This window comes from Rattus norvegicus, chromosome 16 (assembly GCF_021556685.1).
Source record: "Rattus norvegicus strain SHRSP/BbbUtx chromosome 16, alternate assembly SHRSP_T2T, whole genome shotgun sequence".
Taxonomy (NCBI): Eukaryota; Metazoa; Chordata; class Mammalia; order Rodentia; family Muridae; genus Rattus; species Rattus norvegicus.
In genome coordinates, this window is record NC_141549.1 from 12,642,419 (window position 1) to 12,658,955 (window position 16,537).

At 39.4% G+C, this 16,537-nt stretch overlaps 1 protein-coding gene across 15 annotated transcripts in view; it reads right to left on the minus strand.

Annotated features, from left to right (window-relative positions):
• The window catches only part of Ccser2 (coiled-coil serine-rich protein 2), a 112,961-nt gene that overhangs the window by 10,741 nt on the left and 85,683 nt on the right, over positions 1-16,537 (minus strand). For 8 of the 15 annotated variants that reach the window (XR_015639406.1, XR_015639407.1, XM_087588231.1 and 5 more), the window contains 3 exon segments: positions 14,446-14,529; positions 11,883-11,969; positions 9,947-10,036 (listed from right to left, as the gene is read on the minus strand). The exons of 1 other annotated variant lie outside the window; for it this stretch is intronic. Coding sequence is in view for 12 of the 14 variants with exons in the window: in XM_087588231.1 (XP_087444357.1) it covers positions 9,947-10,036; positions 11,883-11,969; positions 14,446-14,529 (261 nt within the window). In the remaining 2 variants the exon portion in view is untranslated. 15 annotated transcript variants of the gene reach the window in all.

The following is a 16,537-nucleotide window of genomic DNA, read 5'->3' on the forward strand; positions in this document are numbered from 1 at the left end:
ACTTCTTATACGAAGGGATCGCTTGAATTTCTCCAAACATAATACTGAAAAGAATTTTTAAACAATTTAATACTAATATTCCAAAAACCTAAGGAGATTAGGCCTATATACCTTATGAAGGTAGAAAAAAGGCAAGAGAAATTTAGTAATTTAAAAAATCGTATAGCGCACTATAAAACTAAATATACTTAGTATTTGCTCATTTGTTTCTATTGCTGCAATGGCACTAAAGGCCTCTTAAAGGTACAGCTAACTGGACTTCAACTTCGAAATGACACTATAAAATGATACATGACCTTCCACACATCGCTGTGAAGACAACATATTCAACCAAGTCCCTCTATAGAAAAGCTTCAAATGAATCCAATCATAGTTCCTGGTGATTTTGGAAACTAGGAATACTCTTTTGTCCTCTATATTTCAGAATGGTACCCCCAGAACTCAGAAAACTTAAGAGGACATAGGATTAACATGTACATTACTTAAAACTACAGAGGGACAGACTTCATAGGTCCAGGTAAGGCCTTTAAGTCACCAGAGGTGAGAGGTGACCAGTTACTGCAGGGCAGTCACTCAGAGCGCTGGCTCCATGCACCGTCTCTTACACTCTCTCTTACACATCTACCTGGGAGTTCCGAGACAACATGTCTAAATTCTTTAATAACAGGGTGTGATTTGCCAGAGCAACACCTCTGAACAAGGACTGGCTAAAGGAACACTTTCTCCATCGGCAGAGAGGCCATCACAAAAAGCTCCAGACAGGAAATACTGAACGCTGCACCTGCCACAAGTTCACACACTGACAGAAACTAACACAGGTCTAGGTTTATGGGAAGTCCTGCTAGACTATAATTTAGGTGTGCATTTCTAATTAACCAATCAATAACTATGCTAGATAGCATCTGAAGTTGACTACAAAGGTATATGATATTACAGAGAAAAAAAAATGGCTTAGTTCAGTTTCTACCAAATTACCCTAGTTTCCATTTCAGCAAAATACTTTAATTTTATGAAAAGTCACTCCAGAGCTAATCGCTCATAAAAGCACACCGCTGATGCAATCGTGCAGTCAGAGCTGACTGACATCACATCTCGGAGTCAATCATATTGGGCCATGTAAGTCAAGCCTATCAGCATGTCTGGCCGTTGAAATATGCATGGTAACTGCTCCTAGGGAACACACACGGCACTCAGCAAATGATTTCCTTCCAGAGCTCTGGCTAAGAACGTGTTGGCACTGGATTACACACAGAGATAAATGCACTGCAGTAATTTCTGTGGACTAAAAGAAAAAGATTTAATCATAATTCTCTCAAATAATAATACATTGTCATCCACCAATAAAAGAGTGATTGCGAGTTATACTATGTGAAACTTGTGTATATGATTCAAAAGTATCTAGAACCAGAAAAGATTATCTCCTTATAAAAGACTAGAAGGAAGTACATACAACTATTTAAGTTATTTTAGCTCCTTTATAATGAACTTATTATACCGTATATCAGAGGAAATTTTATATTTTACAGAAAAGGGTATCTACAATAAATTGCAAGATAAAGGCTCTGGATTTAGAATAAAATTCAACTGTAGTGTGTTGACTTACCCTGAACAAATTACAACATCACTCTGATTAACTGATTTGTATTTCTGACTACAAAATTAGAATAATTAATGGCTCTGACTATAGTTATATGGAGATGAAGTGAGAATTCAAATAAAATACCTACATATTCAATGTTATATTTATCCTTTTCTTAAATATATGGTTATATTTTATAAACTATACATAAATATTTCCAAAGTGTAGTATTTAATTATTAGATTAAGGCTATGAACCCTGAGACATAATTCTTGAGCCAAAAAAGAGTGAAAAAGCAGAGAGCAAGCTGTGGAAAACAGGCAGGCTATAAGTTCTACCATTTTAATGTGATTGTGGTAAATATAATTATTAGAATATAAATTTAGGCATCAAGAAACACATCCAGAAATTGCTGAACTGTTAGGACAGAAGGAGACATACTTTAGGCTCCTCCCACCTAAGCTGCTTTACACAGACAACAGTTACAGAGAATCACTACGGTATTTTAAGTAACGTAAGGAAGAGGAAATTCTGATGTTAGGTATAGCAACAAATGGTGTCGCTCTTAAATATGATGCTGAAGCACCAAGTGTGGTAGGAGAAGCTATCTGGACTTGTCAGTAAGGCCTTCTGCTTGGTGGGCGTTAGCGCGGAAGGAGCAACTCATGCTACTAACGGAAGTCTCCACAGACACAGCAGGAAGAGGTTCAACATACCTAAACAGAGATTATTTTCTGTACCCTATAAAGATTTTATTTGAAATCGAAAGATAGCACAAAGTAAATATTAGCATTCATTTTTAATAAAAATTATAAAAGAATACAACTCATCAGTTCTAGAGAAAGCCATGTAAAGCTGGGACCTTCTATACTTCTCTCAGAGTTATTCTTAAATTTGGCAATATTTCTGGCCAGTACAGCTTTGTGAAATGGCCTGGGTACATACTCCTAATAACTGACACTCTCTCACTCTGTGTGCTTTCTAAAGGCTATCTTCCTTCCACACTGTATCTACCACGTCTAACATCTTCCACTCACTCTTACAACTCAAAAGAAACCCAAGCTGCTACTTCTGAAGACTCAGTCCCACTCCCAGCCTCTACATTTAATGATAAACACTCTAGGTAATGCTCAAGTAGGCATCAGAAAGAACTTTTAAAGTGAAACATTACAATGAAAGCGATATTCTTTAACTCTCACCTATTATAATCAACCAATGTAACAACTGAGTGCTGGGAACTGAAAACTACGTAAATGTAGAAACAGGTACTATCATGTTGAATGTTCATTTAGTATAGAAAGAAACCTAAGACCTATTCTAAAGTGTCTCTGAAAAAAACATTGGTTTCATTCCTGACTTCATGCCCTTATTTCATATCCCACCCCCCTCTTTCTCACATGCACAAACACTCTAAAGGAGGTAGAAAAATAGCTTGGTTAGCATATCCACAGGGGTGACACTCAGTATAGCAGTTAAAACATCTTTCTCTCCCAAAAGAACCTCTCGAACTCAGTGAGAGATGCTGAAGTGTATGTAATGATCCCATAGCTATGGTTTCAAGGATCCTATGAAAACCTCTTCAGAAAGAAATATCCACTCATTCCTGAGAGCTTAACAGAGCCAAATTATAGAACTAATCCTTATTTTATCTGGGATTCATGCAAACTATTTATAACTTTGATAAAGATATAATTTTTCAAAAAGTAAATTTTATTCTAAGTTGATTAAAATTCCCCTTGGGACTCCTTGTACTTTACCTAAAGAAAATTAGTGGAAAAAAGTGGTAGGAATCAGAACAAACCATGGAGAAAAATGTGGAACTAGCTCTGATTGACTCTTTTTCACTAATATTAGCTTTTGGAGGAGGTGACTTTTCAAAAAAAAGATAAAATAAAGCCAACTTACCAGGTTTAGTACAATACATAATTAAAGCAGTCAAGACGTGTGGAAGGTCAAGTAATAACTAAATCATTAAAATGTTAGTAAACCATGCATATTCAAAGCCACTGCTTCTAGGCTGTGAAGCAGCTAAGAAATTATAAAAGTCATTAGTGGCTTTAAAATGGTCTTGAAAATTTTTAAAAGACTCTTTAGATGGTAACTAAATACAATCAAAGGCTTTGATTAGGAAATATTGAAAGTGTGCAATGGTCTAGTAAGCCTGATCCCTAAACAGTATGCATCTGTCCATCAAATCTGTGTACGTTTTAAAAATAAGTAGGTAAAAACAATTTTTATCTTGTATACTGCATGATCTTGATAAGATCTACTTAGAGACAGATGCATGCCAGCAGGTCTAGGGTCACCAGTGGAAGATCTCAACAGCATTACGGTGAAATTCATCCCTGGCAGCTTTCAGGAAGCCATAGTAGAGGTTTGTTTGCATGCAGTCAAGGAAATGTTAGGAGAGCAGACCACAGGGAGTGCTCATGTAGCAGGTGCCTGCAGATTACCGGAAGGGAAAGAAGGCACTGGAGAGGGAGGGGCCATGCAGCAGGGAATACCATGAAGGGGAAGCCAGAGCAGGGTGGGAGTGAGAGACACAGACTCACTCTGTCTGCGGTGCGGTGGAACAGTCCGTGGCATCCCCTGGAAGGAGCCCTGCCAAGGAGAGAAGGAGGGAGCAGAATACCCACCCTGTGCAGAAAGAGATGGGGGGTAGGGAGGCATAATGAAGAAGGGAACCAGAGAAACCAAAGTCACATTTGTTTTCGCTTTTTAAATAACATAGCAACAGTGTCAATGAGAAATAAATTTCATTGTTTAACCTACAAACAACTCAAATTAATGACACATCAGAATTCAAAATGTAGTTGTCAAACATATTACAGAAAATATCTCACAACTCTTTGTAGATAACACACAAATAAGCCTTTCTTGTATGCATTAAACCCACCACCATATATATCTTCTAAGTATCAGGTTATTATTCTGCAGAAGAGCACTATAGAAGGGAAGATAAATTATATGTATTCACATATAGAAATATTAACTTATGAATCAGTAAATCAAACATTAGCACAGAAAAATTTTTATGTTTAAGTCATAGATTTTCAAAAGATTAGAACACAAAAATAAAGGAAGCCAGGGTTAGAAATAATTAGGATACTGTGACAGTAAGTTCTTACAAAAGTGTGACATGCAAGACATAGGTGACACGTGCTTTTTAGTATTAGTAACTGACGGCCCTTAATTTAACCAATCATGTTTTACTAAAACTGGAAGACATCTGGAAGTCAGATGTGGAACACCAGCAAATCAGAAACACATTTTGCCTCAGCTTCACATTGTAGCCAAATTAAAAGATCCCCACAGATAAAACTGCCAAACACAGATGGGACGGTCCGGTCCCAGCCACCTCTGAGATGGGACGGTCCGGTCCCAGCCACCTCTGAGATGGGACGGTCCGGTCCCAGCCACCTCTGAGATGGGACGGTCCGGTCCCAGCCACCTCTGAGATGGGACGGTCCGGTCCCAGCCACCTCTGAGATGGGACGGTCCGGTCCCAGCCACCTCTGCTGCTTTAGGCTGTTTTCTGAGTCTTCATAGCCAACACTGCTTCTTCCAACACATACTCAGAACAGCTTCAAAATGTCTTCCATGTTGAAATAAGTCCAAATTGAATGACAGATACTTATAAAAGCAATGTATAATTTGTTATTGGCCTTGAAAAAATAATTCCAGGCACAACATGATTAACAGTGTAAGGCATCAACAGTTAACCTTTTGTGTGCAGAATGTGAAATCTCAGAAGCACAGGGCTCCTGCCAGTATTTATAAAGGTAGCTGGCACATGCTATATGTAAAACCCGATGCCTGAAATGATTAATATTACACTATGTAAAAGCAATTGTGTGACGACTCACAAATGTGTGTGTGTGTGTGTGTGTCTTTACACACACAAACCCTTTTGAGTGGCAAATATAAAAACAATAACAAATAAATATATAAATAAGACCCTTTGGCAATGAAATATATTCTTTAATTCTCTCTGAGTAACAATCTCCAAATGTCCTACGGCAACTACCGGTGAAGAAGAGTGGCAAATCTGAGTTTAAAATCAGGATAGTGCCACAGAAATGTTAACCAATCATCCCACCCAGGGGATGATTTGGACTTCAAAGAAAATCACATGGGAGATTACTCAAAAGAGAATTCTGCGAGATACACTGTTGTTTCAGTTACTCTGACATCGTATCTCTCAGACCAAAGTAGAAGAAAAAAGGAAACGGGCTAGTAAAATTATAAAATTATAAACATTAAAGTTTAGAAATCAATGCCTTTTGGGATGGATCTGTGGTAGGTTTCTGATTTTATAAAAATATACTGGGAAAACCTGACATCAGGAGTCTACTGCACAAACAGGGAAATAACTGCTTACAACACACATTATTCCACTATTCAATCGATGTTGTATATGTCTGTACTATGTGCAGTGTTGTGAACTAAGATTTATATATTCCGTGTTAGAAATTACTCCAACAGAACATTTTGAAATAAATACCAGACCATTCTCCCTGATTCTCTCATATGTAACAGTCAGTTATTCAGTCAGGAGAGAGAAGTACAATTAGGTCCCACTGTGAACAGAATTTTAACTTGTCCAGCCTTTCCACATGACATGACAGTCTGCATACTCCCACACTTGTTTCCGTGGTAATCCAGGCCAGATGATTATATGACAGGACATGGATCCTTTAAACCTTCTTTGCTGTCTGATGGAGCCTGAGGTTAACTTTTTTAATTATTTAAGGTAAGGTGTTCAAACAAATGGCTGGCTGGTAACAAGACTCTATCAGGATAATTTTACATTTAATGTGAGAACTGACTTTCTACCTTTAAATGTTAAGCTTAAATGGTCGTAGAACAATATTGGAAGTGCGCAGAGTATAGAATTCCATCCTTGTCCTACGTTGTTTATGTCCCAACTTATTTACTTCACAATCTTCAATCCAATATAATCACGTCATTTCCCTCCTCCTAATTCTTCCCATATGCCCTACTCCTTCTCAAATTCATGGTTTTCTTTTGTTTAATTATCATTGGAATTCAATATTAAACAATGCTGTTCTTAAGAGTGGGGCTAGTACAAAGATCGGAAAAGACTACGTCTGAGAAAGCACCGAGGTCAGCTTAGAGCACAGCCTGGCTCTGGACTCGTGGCCATCCTGTTACATCAGCCTCCAAGCGCTGGAATCAACCGGACTGCACCAAGCACAGCTGGCTCTGGAGCTTTACATTTAAAATGAACCTTCAACTGGGCTTGTTGGTGATTTAATCTCCAAACTCAGGAAACATGGAACTCGGCTGGGTTTGAGGCCAGTCTAGTACTCACAGCGAATTCTAGGCAGCCAGGGGTTAAACAGTGAAACCATGTCTCAAACAAAAAGACAAACAAAATAAATGACCTTTGGTTTCTCAGAGCAGCAGCCTCCCACAGCCTTCCTGAGTCATGCAAGTACTTGACCAATTGCGTCTGTTTGGCTTCCTTGTGTGCAGAGCTACGCAGGCAGACTGCTGGTCACAGCAAGCATCTTCCCGTGGGCTGGGGCTGTGTCTTTTTCTACTCTTGGTGGATCAGAGCGTGGCACAAAGTAATATGCATACAAGTATCTATATGCTGTTTTCTTCTTCCTCGGCTCATTGCCTTGTTTATTATTTCTCGTGTGTTGCTGCCATTAGTGGACACCAACCACACTCGGTCAAACCTCCAGAGGAAATTCATGCTGGTTCAAAGTGCTTGCTTTCCCGCCATCCTGCTGTCACCAGCAGCCATGTCCTCGGGCATCTGTCTCTTTACTGCCAATCCCATTTCCTTCCTTCTCCTCCGTGGCTCTGACAAACCACAGTCAGCAAACCTCTCAGCCATCACCCCTTCCTATCCTTCACTGCAGGCAGATTCTTCGCTTCACATTTAGATAATGTTTACAGAGTTCTCATGTGTACATGCTAATACTCAAGTGACTGTAGCAATGTCAAAAACGACTAAGCTGTCTCAAGATGTTATGAGAAAATGTGAACGTGACAGATTATCATCTGCAATCTTCTCAAAGGCCTAGGCAGATTTAAAAAATAAAAAGAGCTTACACTACAAAGATTTTTAAATAGCTTTTTCATTTCTAAAACTTCTGCCTAAAAAACCCTAAAATTTACAAACAAGAACCATACTGCACCCACCCTTGTATCACCTAACCCTTGTCTTAATATGCTGAACTCCTGCTTTAAAAAGAGTATCTATGGACTTGGAGGGATGGCTCAGCAGTTAAGAACACAGGCTGATCTTCCAGAGGCCCTGAATTCTATTCCCAGCAACCACATGGTGGCTCACAGCCATCTGTAATGGGAATCTGGTGCCTTATTCCAGTGTGTCTGAAGACAGTGACAGTGTACTCATAGACATAAAATAAATCTTTTTTAAAAAAAAGAACATCTGGAACAAGATATATTTTTTGAGTAAAAGGAAAATCACTATAATTATAGTAACTGTTTACAAAATAATGTATTTCAAGTGAAGCCCAATGAACCGGGGGTTAAAGACCACACAGTAAACTCATTATTAACCAGATAAATATTACTGTAAATGAACACACATATATTTATTCACTGAATGAACCCCAGTGAAACTACAGTAGTTATTCCTAGATTAGACTTTCTGACTACAGCTGTACTCCTACGAGCTTTCACACTAACTCTCACCGTTTTCCTTAGGACCCGTGTGTGTTCCGGCCTAACTAACTGTGCACTTACTGTTGCCACCCTTCACTGCCTTTCCTAGCTGTCCTGTAGTTAAGAATGGCCCTATCCTCCCATTCTAACTTTCAAAACCTCTCATCTGCCAAGGCTCTTCCGTATGCTTTGGGGAGAAGGGACTGTGGACTGCTGGTCAGGAGTCCTCTAAGTTATAATATTGTCACAGCCATTTCTTTGCTACAGGACGTGTAATAGTTATTTACTATATACCTTGACTTTTATTCCTATCTCTAAAACAAAGGCCAGGCAATGCCTATAAAAAAAAGTAAAGGTGAAAGCTGCAGCCTGAGATTCTGACAGTGCTTTGCTAAAGCCCTGACTTTAATTCTCCCAAGATCACTATAAGAACTGATCAGGAATACACCAGAGTTGTTCTATATAGTTACTTAAGAAGGCCGATTAATACCCTGACTGAGAACAATGAGGTGGGGCCGGGGGGCCGGGGAAACTATGAAGTTTAATGATTTCCCTGAAGATGCAAAGTAACGATGTTTAAAACTAAAACAGTCTACGGGAAAACTGGAGACCCTAGAAAGATTAAATGGCCATGGAGAGATACAGGACATACTCTCATCTCAGACTTGTCTCCAAACATTTAAGTTCCCACACCTCCTGTGAGAGGCCTCCTCCACCTTCACCTTCCCTCACAAGCTCCTCACCTGGCTGGACCTTCCCCATCCTCTGGCCTTCTCAGACCTTGCACCTGTTTTTATCAGTCTGCTATATCTATCTATGTATTTCCCTCTCTGATTCCTCACTTTTTCTTCAAGAACCAAGATGATCTTCAAGTAAGTTAACAGAGAAGGCAATTATATATTACATGAAAAGAAGCAAAAGTAAGGTTCACAGTTGGGTTTCCTCAGTTGGATTGACTATATTAGCCTTTATTTCCCTATTATTTTCCTCAGTTGGATTGACTATATTAGCCTTTATATTTCCCTATTAATCTGTGTTACTGGAACTCTGTTACAATATAGAACACAAAAGGAATCTCAAAGTATACCAAGCTCTAATTAGTAGAAATCTATTACTTCCTCCATACAATAGAGTAATGTCTGACATCCTGAAGCGAGTTCCAGGTATTCAAGGTACTTTTAGCACTAAATATATTTTGATATATAACACTTTTAAAAAATGAACAATATTTAGTAGCTATTTCCTACTGTTTTAAACAAACCATACTCCAACTATGTTTTCATGTATTAATATTTCTTAATTCCCTCAATAGTTTATCATTATAATAGTAAAACCTATTTGGGAAAGTTTCAACACGAAAGGGAATACACTGTCTCTATCATACACCTTCACCGTGGGATACACTGTATAAGTGGGACAACAGTATCACTACTCCCACAAAAACATGCAATGAGAAAAGAGTGGACACTCAAATAAGATGGGCCACAGTATGCAGAATGGAAAAGCTATTAAAAGCACATTCGCTTGTACAGAGCACACAAGAGAAGCTTTGGAAAGCACATAACAACTAGGAGACAAGCAAAGAGCAGCTCACCTAAAGAAAAAAATAGCAATGGCAGATTCAAAATTATTAGTGGTTAGATTAAAACTCAAAGCAACACAGCACAATAGCAAAGGGCAGGAGTGAAGAACAGAACTTACAGGAGATCTCCTCCAGGGTGTCTGCGTGAATTTATCAGCATATGCACACCTGTCCTCTTTAGATTTCTGGTGGCAGTTACAGCGGGTTGCCTGGAGAAAACAACAAGTGTTTGAAAGGGTTTAATTCCTCGAGCACACACACGCCAGCAGTTAGAGGCCGGCTCATCCACTTGCACAGTACAATGCAGCTCTGGATGCTCCGACGGCAGACATGATGCCTACCTCGCACACCGAGGTCTAGCCAGGCATCTCTCCTTCTTTAGGAACTGTATTTAAGAGAAAGCCAGTGAGCTACATTTCAAATGGTCAAAATTTCTCTTGGTGATCACAAACTGTGTAAAAAACCTCACTATATAAATTTTATGTGTATATAATACCACATATAGATATAAAATATATGTAAAAGTCGGGGGCATAAAAAGAATACTACTGAGAATTATATTCCTTTTCTGATCTATTTTGACCCTGCTGTTGTAAAGCACTGTCCTATGCCCCTCACATGACCTTCGTCAGGCCAACTGTAACTACTTACAAGAGACTTTCAAGGCTGGGCCTGATGGCATTAGACAGTGTGGAAAGGTTCCACTAATTTGCTGAGATTCTAGACACTCTTCAGCACCCTCCAGCTACCTAGACCAACCTCTGCCCAAATATCTGAGGCCCTGTTGTCTTGAGGGAATGCTAGAGTTCATATTCTAGGGAGCACTAACTCAGAGGGACCTCCATCTAGGCAGCAGTGGGGTGACTTCCCAGTGGTGTAGCTGCTGTGGGCTTGCCCATGCTCCTTTAAACAAGCCCTCACCTATGCTCTGCAATGAAACTCAGCAGACTCACTGGTTCCCAAAGTTGGACTTTGGTGGAATTCTACTTCAGGCTGATGATAGTGCCCTATAAAACAAGATGTCTGTTTATAACTCTCTGGGGAAACTGTTCTGGCAACAACCGTTAAAGGCAGTTTCTTAGATGGATTTCTGATGGAACTCTCCTGGGTATTAAATACAAACATTTCAGGTGCCGTGTCTGTTTCTCTGTTGTTCATCCTGAGGAGACTCTTTAATGATCCACTGACTTTACCGTACTAGAATATTATCAATTCAAAAATAAATTCTTCTCAATTCTAATCAACTGCCCTTTTAACCATATCCGATCTGTCTGCTCCTATTCGTGAGCCGGACACCTGTAATAGGGCCTTAGTAGCACAGTTCGCTGTTATATCCTTGACATTCTCGATGACATTAGTATCAGTGACGCTGAATCTGCTTTGTCATATTGTTTTTTGGCTTTCAACAAATATTTTGGTTTTTTGCAATTTTTATGCAGTAAGTTCTATTTACCTGGCCTTTTAGATATTACAAATTATCCTATAACTGAATTCAAGGTACTATACAAGTAGTTTTCTTATGAACATTCAAAATTACAACAATTATAAAATTAAGAAGATTCAAGTAAGCCTCACTCTGAGAAATTATTTATCGTTGCCACAGACATGAAACTACTTCTCTAGAATCCTTTCAGTATAACACAATACTTAAGGCTAAGTATTTAGTCTCTGCTCACAGAGATAAAATGCCCAGGCACTCATTTCTCAAACCATGTCTGAAAGAAAGCCATTTACGCTTCATCAACAGGCCAAAGGAAAATAAACTTTACATCCCCACAGAAGAGGTCATCAACCATGAGCCATCAAAGAATCTCCACATGGAGACTTCGCACTGTACGTCAACGTCCAGTCACACACTCTACATCACCCCATGGACACTTCGCACTGTACGTCAAAGTCCAGTCACACACTCTATGGAACATAGGTTCTCGGAACACAACGCTACAGGAACCTTCGAGAGTCAAAAGTCACGTCAAGCTGCACTCCCACTCGGTCTTATAGAAGCAAACACCGCCCCACTGAAGAGCCTTGGCTTTAGTCTGTTATAATACTTACAAGCTGATGCTCTAATAGTTGGATTTTTTCATCTTTTTTCTTTAATTCTTCTTTAAGTTGTTTTATTTCATTTAGTAAATCTTCATTCTGAAATATGAAAAATGCTGTTATGTCAAATATTCTAATGAGAAGTATAAAGTCAATGAAGTCAAGCAATGAATGAATTATTCGTTTATCTAAAAGGAAGTCTTACACTAACAACTTTAAAATAGTTTCATGGTAGTGAAACTAATGGCAACTGGCATGTAATCAGTGAGGAAAAGGGAAATAGCCACTACCACTCACCAGGCTGCCACCTGGAGCAGCATTTCTGACCCTGACTACAAGGGTGCTTAACTGCTTTGCATTGACATAATAAGAAACTGAGCCCAAGGTTATACAGGAAAGGAAATCAACATGTAAAACTCACTCAACTAAGATTTCAAGGACACTTCTAAATTGTCTGTTAGAAAATATCAAGGGCAGGACAAAGAGAATTAATGTATAGCAGAACTGTGTAACTAATGTATAGTAGAACTTTCAAGACTGGCTCAGAAGTCAGCAAAAGATAAATCTGCCAGCTAAGTACCGGAGAGAGGTGTTCTTCAATGAGCCACTGTCAGACAAGTGCTGCCTGAACTAAAGAGAAAGGTACCAGCCAACGTCATTAACTAGACATGACCAATACTGCAACCAGAAGCTGCACCCGGGGCACTGCAATACTCCAGATAAGAAGCCTGAACCAAGGTGATCACAGGCAATTTATGTCTAGTGGGAGGAGTCAAGTCTGTTTCTAGCTCACTCGAATGACATGAATGGCTATGAATCAAAAGAAATAGAGAACAGAGGACACAATAAACTATTCTATCTCAGCTTGAATAAGAAATACACAACAAGTGATCTGCCTAGGTACAGAGGAAATAGGCTGTAAATTAATGTCAGTTTCAGTATCATGTAATACTAAACATACGGGCAGCTTAGAGATGAAAAGCCATGAGCGTGGCAAGGGGAAAGGAGAAGCTGGCTTTGTCTCTTTACAGCAGGTTCCTGGCCTGGTGTGGCGGTTGGCACATCCTTGTTACCACAGCAGCTCCAGGTGAACACAGGAGGATTTGAGTTTTAGGTTAGCCTAAGCTACACAACACAGTCTAGCATAGCCTGGACTACATGAGACCTTGTTTGAAAATTAATCCTTTGCATATATAAAATTTCATAAAATTTGAGAGAAAAATGATATGAGGAAAAAAGCCACGAAGCTGCAGAAATTTTAGCTAAACTCCAAGATCATTAAAATCACTGGTTATAAACTGGATGCAGATATGAAACTGCTTTTTAAAACAGTGTTCTGCAGATCTGCTGATGTGGAATACTTCATCAGGACCAGCAGTGTGGAATGCCATGGCTGGGAGTAACTAAGTAAGAAGAGGTAGACACCACATGGAAAAGGCCAGAGTACTAACCTAGTGTTACTACTGTGCTATAGTCTTATGATTATGATTGCTTTGTATATTATTTGGCTCTTGGTAAATTACTCAGAAACCTAGAAGCAGCCTATGCTGCTCTATTTCCAGCCTGGGCCATCTGAATCATCTGGAAGCAGCATTTGCCATGTCCAAGTAGAACTCACATGAATTTCCCAAGTTCATTCTCCTTTATATTATAATGCTATGTCACAACACAGGGCTGACCCCTCAGTTTGGCTCTCAGATTGAAGAAGACAAGTAAAGCAGAATTTCAGCTCACCTATGGATCATGTGTAATTGAAATGTATCATATTATCTGAAGTCAGTAATGTTCTGAGATTAAGTTACTGCAATAACAAACATGGGCAATTATACCTTGGAAAAGGGATGTGAACACCTTTAATTGAAAATATTAAATGAACCAAGAGTATTTGTGTATGCTTGAGAAGTAGTTGTAAAGGAGCTACCTACTGAAATCTAAGGAACATGAGAATTACAATACTTTCAATTACTTATTAAAATATACATCAATTCTATAATTAGATTTGCAAACATGGAAAAGGTAATCTCATTATCTTAATGTTTCTTCAATTCTGTGAATATATGAAATACTACAATTTAATTTCATTGAAGACCTTATTTTGATAATTATTACTCCTTGGTATAAGCAACAGTAGTAGTAACACGGGCGTAAATTACTTCCCACCCAACAAGGGATAATTTTAAAACTACCATTTTAGTTTCATAAATGGCAAAGGTTCAGAAGAAATCTGATTGTTTTCCCGGATAGCAAAGCTCTAGGTTGGCCTGTTTCCTGCACTAGGAATTGATCTCACGCATGATTTTATGGATGTTAAACAAGTATTTGGCCACTGAAGCTACAATCTCATATCATTTTTATGACAGTAGATCACTAAGTTGTCTGGGCGGCCTTGAACCCCCTGTGAAGCATAGGCAGACTTCACCCTGCCTTCTGGGTGATGGGATCTAAGGCACATGCTACTACAGCCTGCTAAAAGCCTAGTGTTTTGATACCTCTATTATTCATAGCTTCAAATGTTACCGCTGTATTATTTTTATAATGAAAACTTTGAAACCTTCATGTAAATACCTAGCCATACCGTATATATCTGATCGCCGTCCTCAGGCTCTGGACTGGATGGCAATGATAGCTGAACATCATGTAATGATCCACTTCCGTCATGCTGCCAGGAAAGAGAGAGCACATGAGAGAGGAATACAGCAGTCACCAGCACTGCCTGCACTCCGCTCCCCCACTCAAGCACAGGCAAACAACAAGTGGGCAGGCGCTGAGCCTTCCCAAAGCTCCTCTCCTCTGCACTGGCCAAAGGAAATGGGCAAGGAACGGGGAGCAGCTGCAAAGACAGTCCAAGGAAACTGCAGAACACTGAACTCCTGAGAGTCAGAAAGCAACCATAAGTAATGTCCTGAAGACATGTAAAATTAACTCAGCTAAGAAAACAGGAAATTCACCCAAATCTGCTTTGGTTTAGATAGACATTTTGAGTGTAAACAATTCAGAAATTTAAAAACTCAACGAAGCTTGGCCATAAAACTCATTTGATTAAATACTAGGTATCTAGGAATATGAGTCACATAACTCTACATAATAAGACATCTGTAAAAAGCGCAAGTGATGTTCTTTGCTGGAAATCAGGATAGACACAGGCAAAGGCACTAAGGAGGAGTGTCAAGGACATACACGGAGGGAGGCAGAAATGTTCTCTGTCTTAAAGAGTTGGTGCTATATAAGCCCAAATACAGAAGTTCAAGCTTACGATGGATAAGTCCTAAACATTCTACAAGCTACAGAATTAATAAAAAGTGAAAAAAGAAAGTATTTTGTCCTTAAACACCAAAATAAAAAAGAGGATACTATTAGTTCTAACTTTTCTGGACTGATTTACTACTAGTTGAAAACGTCCTGCGTTCACAGAGGCACTGTCAAGAAAGATGAACGGGGCAGGACGCGTGCCAGCAGTGACCCTGAGGACCTGAGCTGGAGGACAGCACAGCTGCAGCAGCTCCAGGAACTCTGCCCCCCTCAACCACACCAGGGATTAGGGCTGCCTGAATGGGAGGTGGGGGAGCGTTTAATCCATTTGTTATACCACAGAGATTCAATCAGAATCTGCAGAAATGAGCCACAGAACATGTATTTAGCAAAGCTTAAAAAGCAATACAGATTTCTTTCCAAATTCTCAGCATTGGATAAATGTCATTTCTACTAGTGAACTTACAAACACTAAGACCTGAGAGGGTCGTGTGTGTACGTGTGTTGCACACAAGTACACATGTTAAGCAGGAAGCTACCCCATTGTCATCCTCAGAAATGACATCCGTTTCTTTAGACATGGTCATTCACTGGTCTGATTTACCAATTAGGCCGGGGATACCCCACTTCCCCATCTCTGCCTTCCAGCGCTACCACACACCTGACATTTCACACAACAACTGGGGATTAAAATTCCCATTCTTTTCTTTTCAAGATGAGTGTTTGACTGAAAGGGCCATTGCCCCTAGTCCCAGAACATTACATTTTGAAATGGTTTTAAAATAAAGGGAGGGAAAAGAAGACAGGAATGGGGTGCTTACTTCATATCATATATCTCAGTAAGAAGTTCATCTCCCTTCCAGTGACATGGCGTGCTAATGCGGAGTAAGTCTTATTTAAAAAAAAAAAAAATTCTGCATAAAGGAGGGTCTGAAAATTTAGCCTACTTCCAAATGACTAAATATCTTCCTGCCTACTGTACAGAACACCAGAAGAATGGGAGAAAATATAGCACATACTGTTTTTCAATGGTTGTGGGTGTAGTTGTGGGAAGTTATGCAGCAGGGCAAGAAAAGAAAAGCCCAGTCTTCTAGGTGAAAGAAAAGAGAGAGCTCAGCCAAGCTGAAAATATCAGAGGTAAAAAATATCAGGAAAACCATTAAATTGCATCTAAATTCCTAGGCACAGCCCAAGCACAACTGCTCTTAAACAGTTTATCCAAGGTTGAAAGAAATAAACTAAACCATAACAGGCCCCAACTAGCCTCTGCTGAGCACCAAGCAGATGGAGACCAGAGGACAAGAGCACTGAGAAAGGACCTATGATTTCAATCCAGTCGGAAGCCGAGTAGAACTGCCCTCTCTAAGGAGGAGGTAGGTGTGTGTGTGTGCATTATGGAACTCAAACAAAATGAAAAA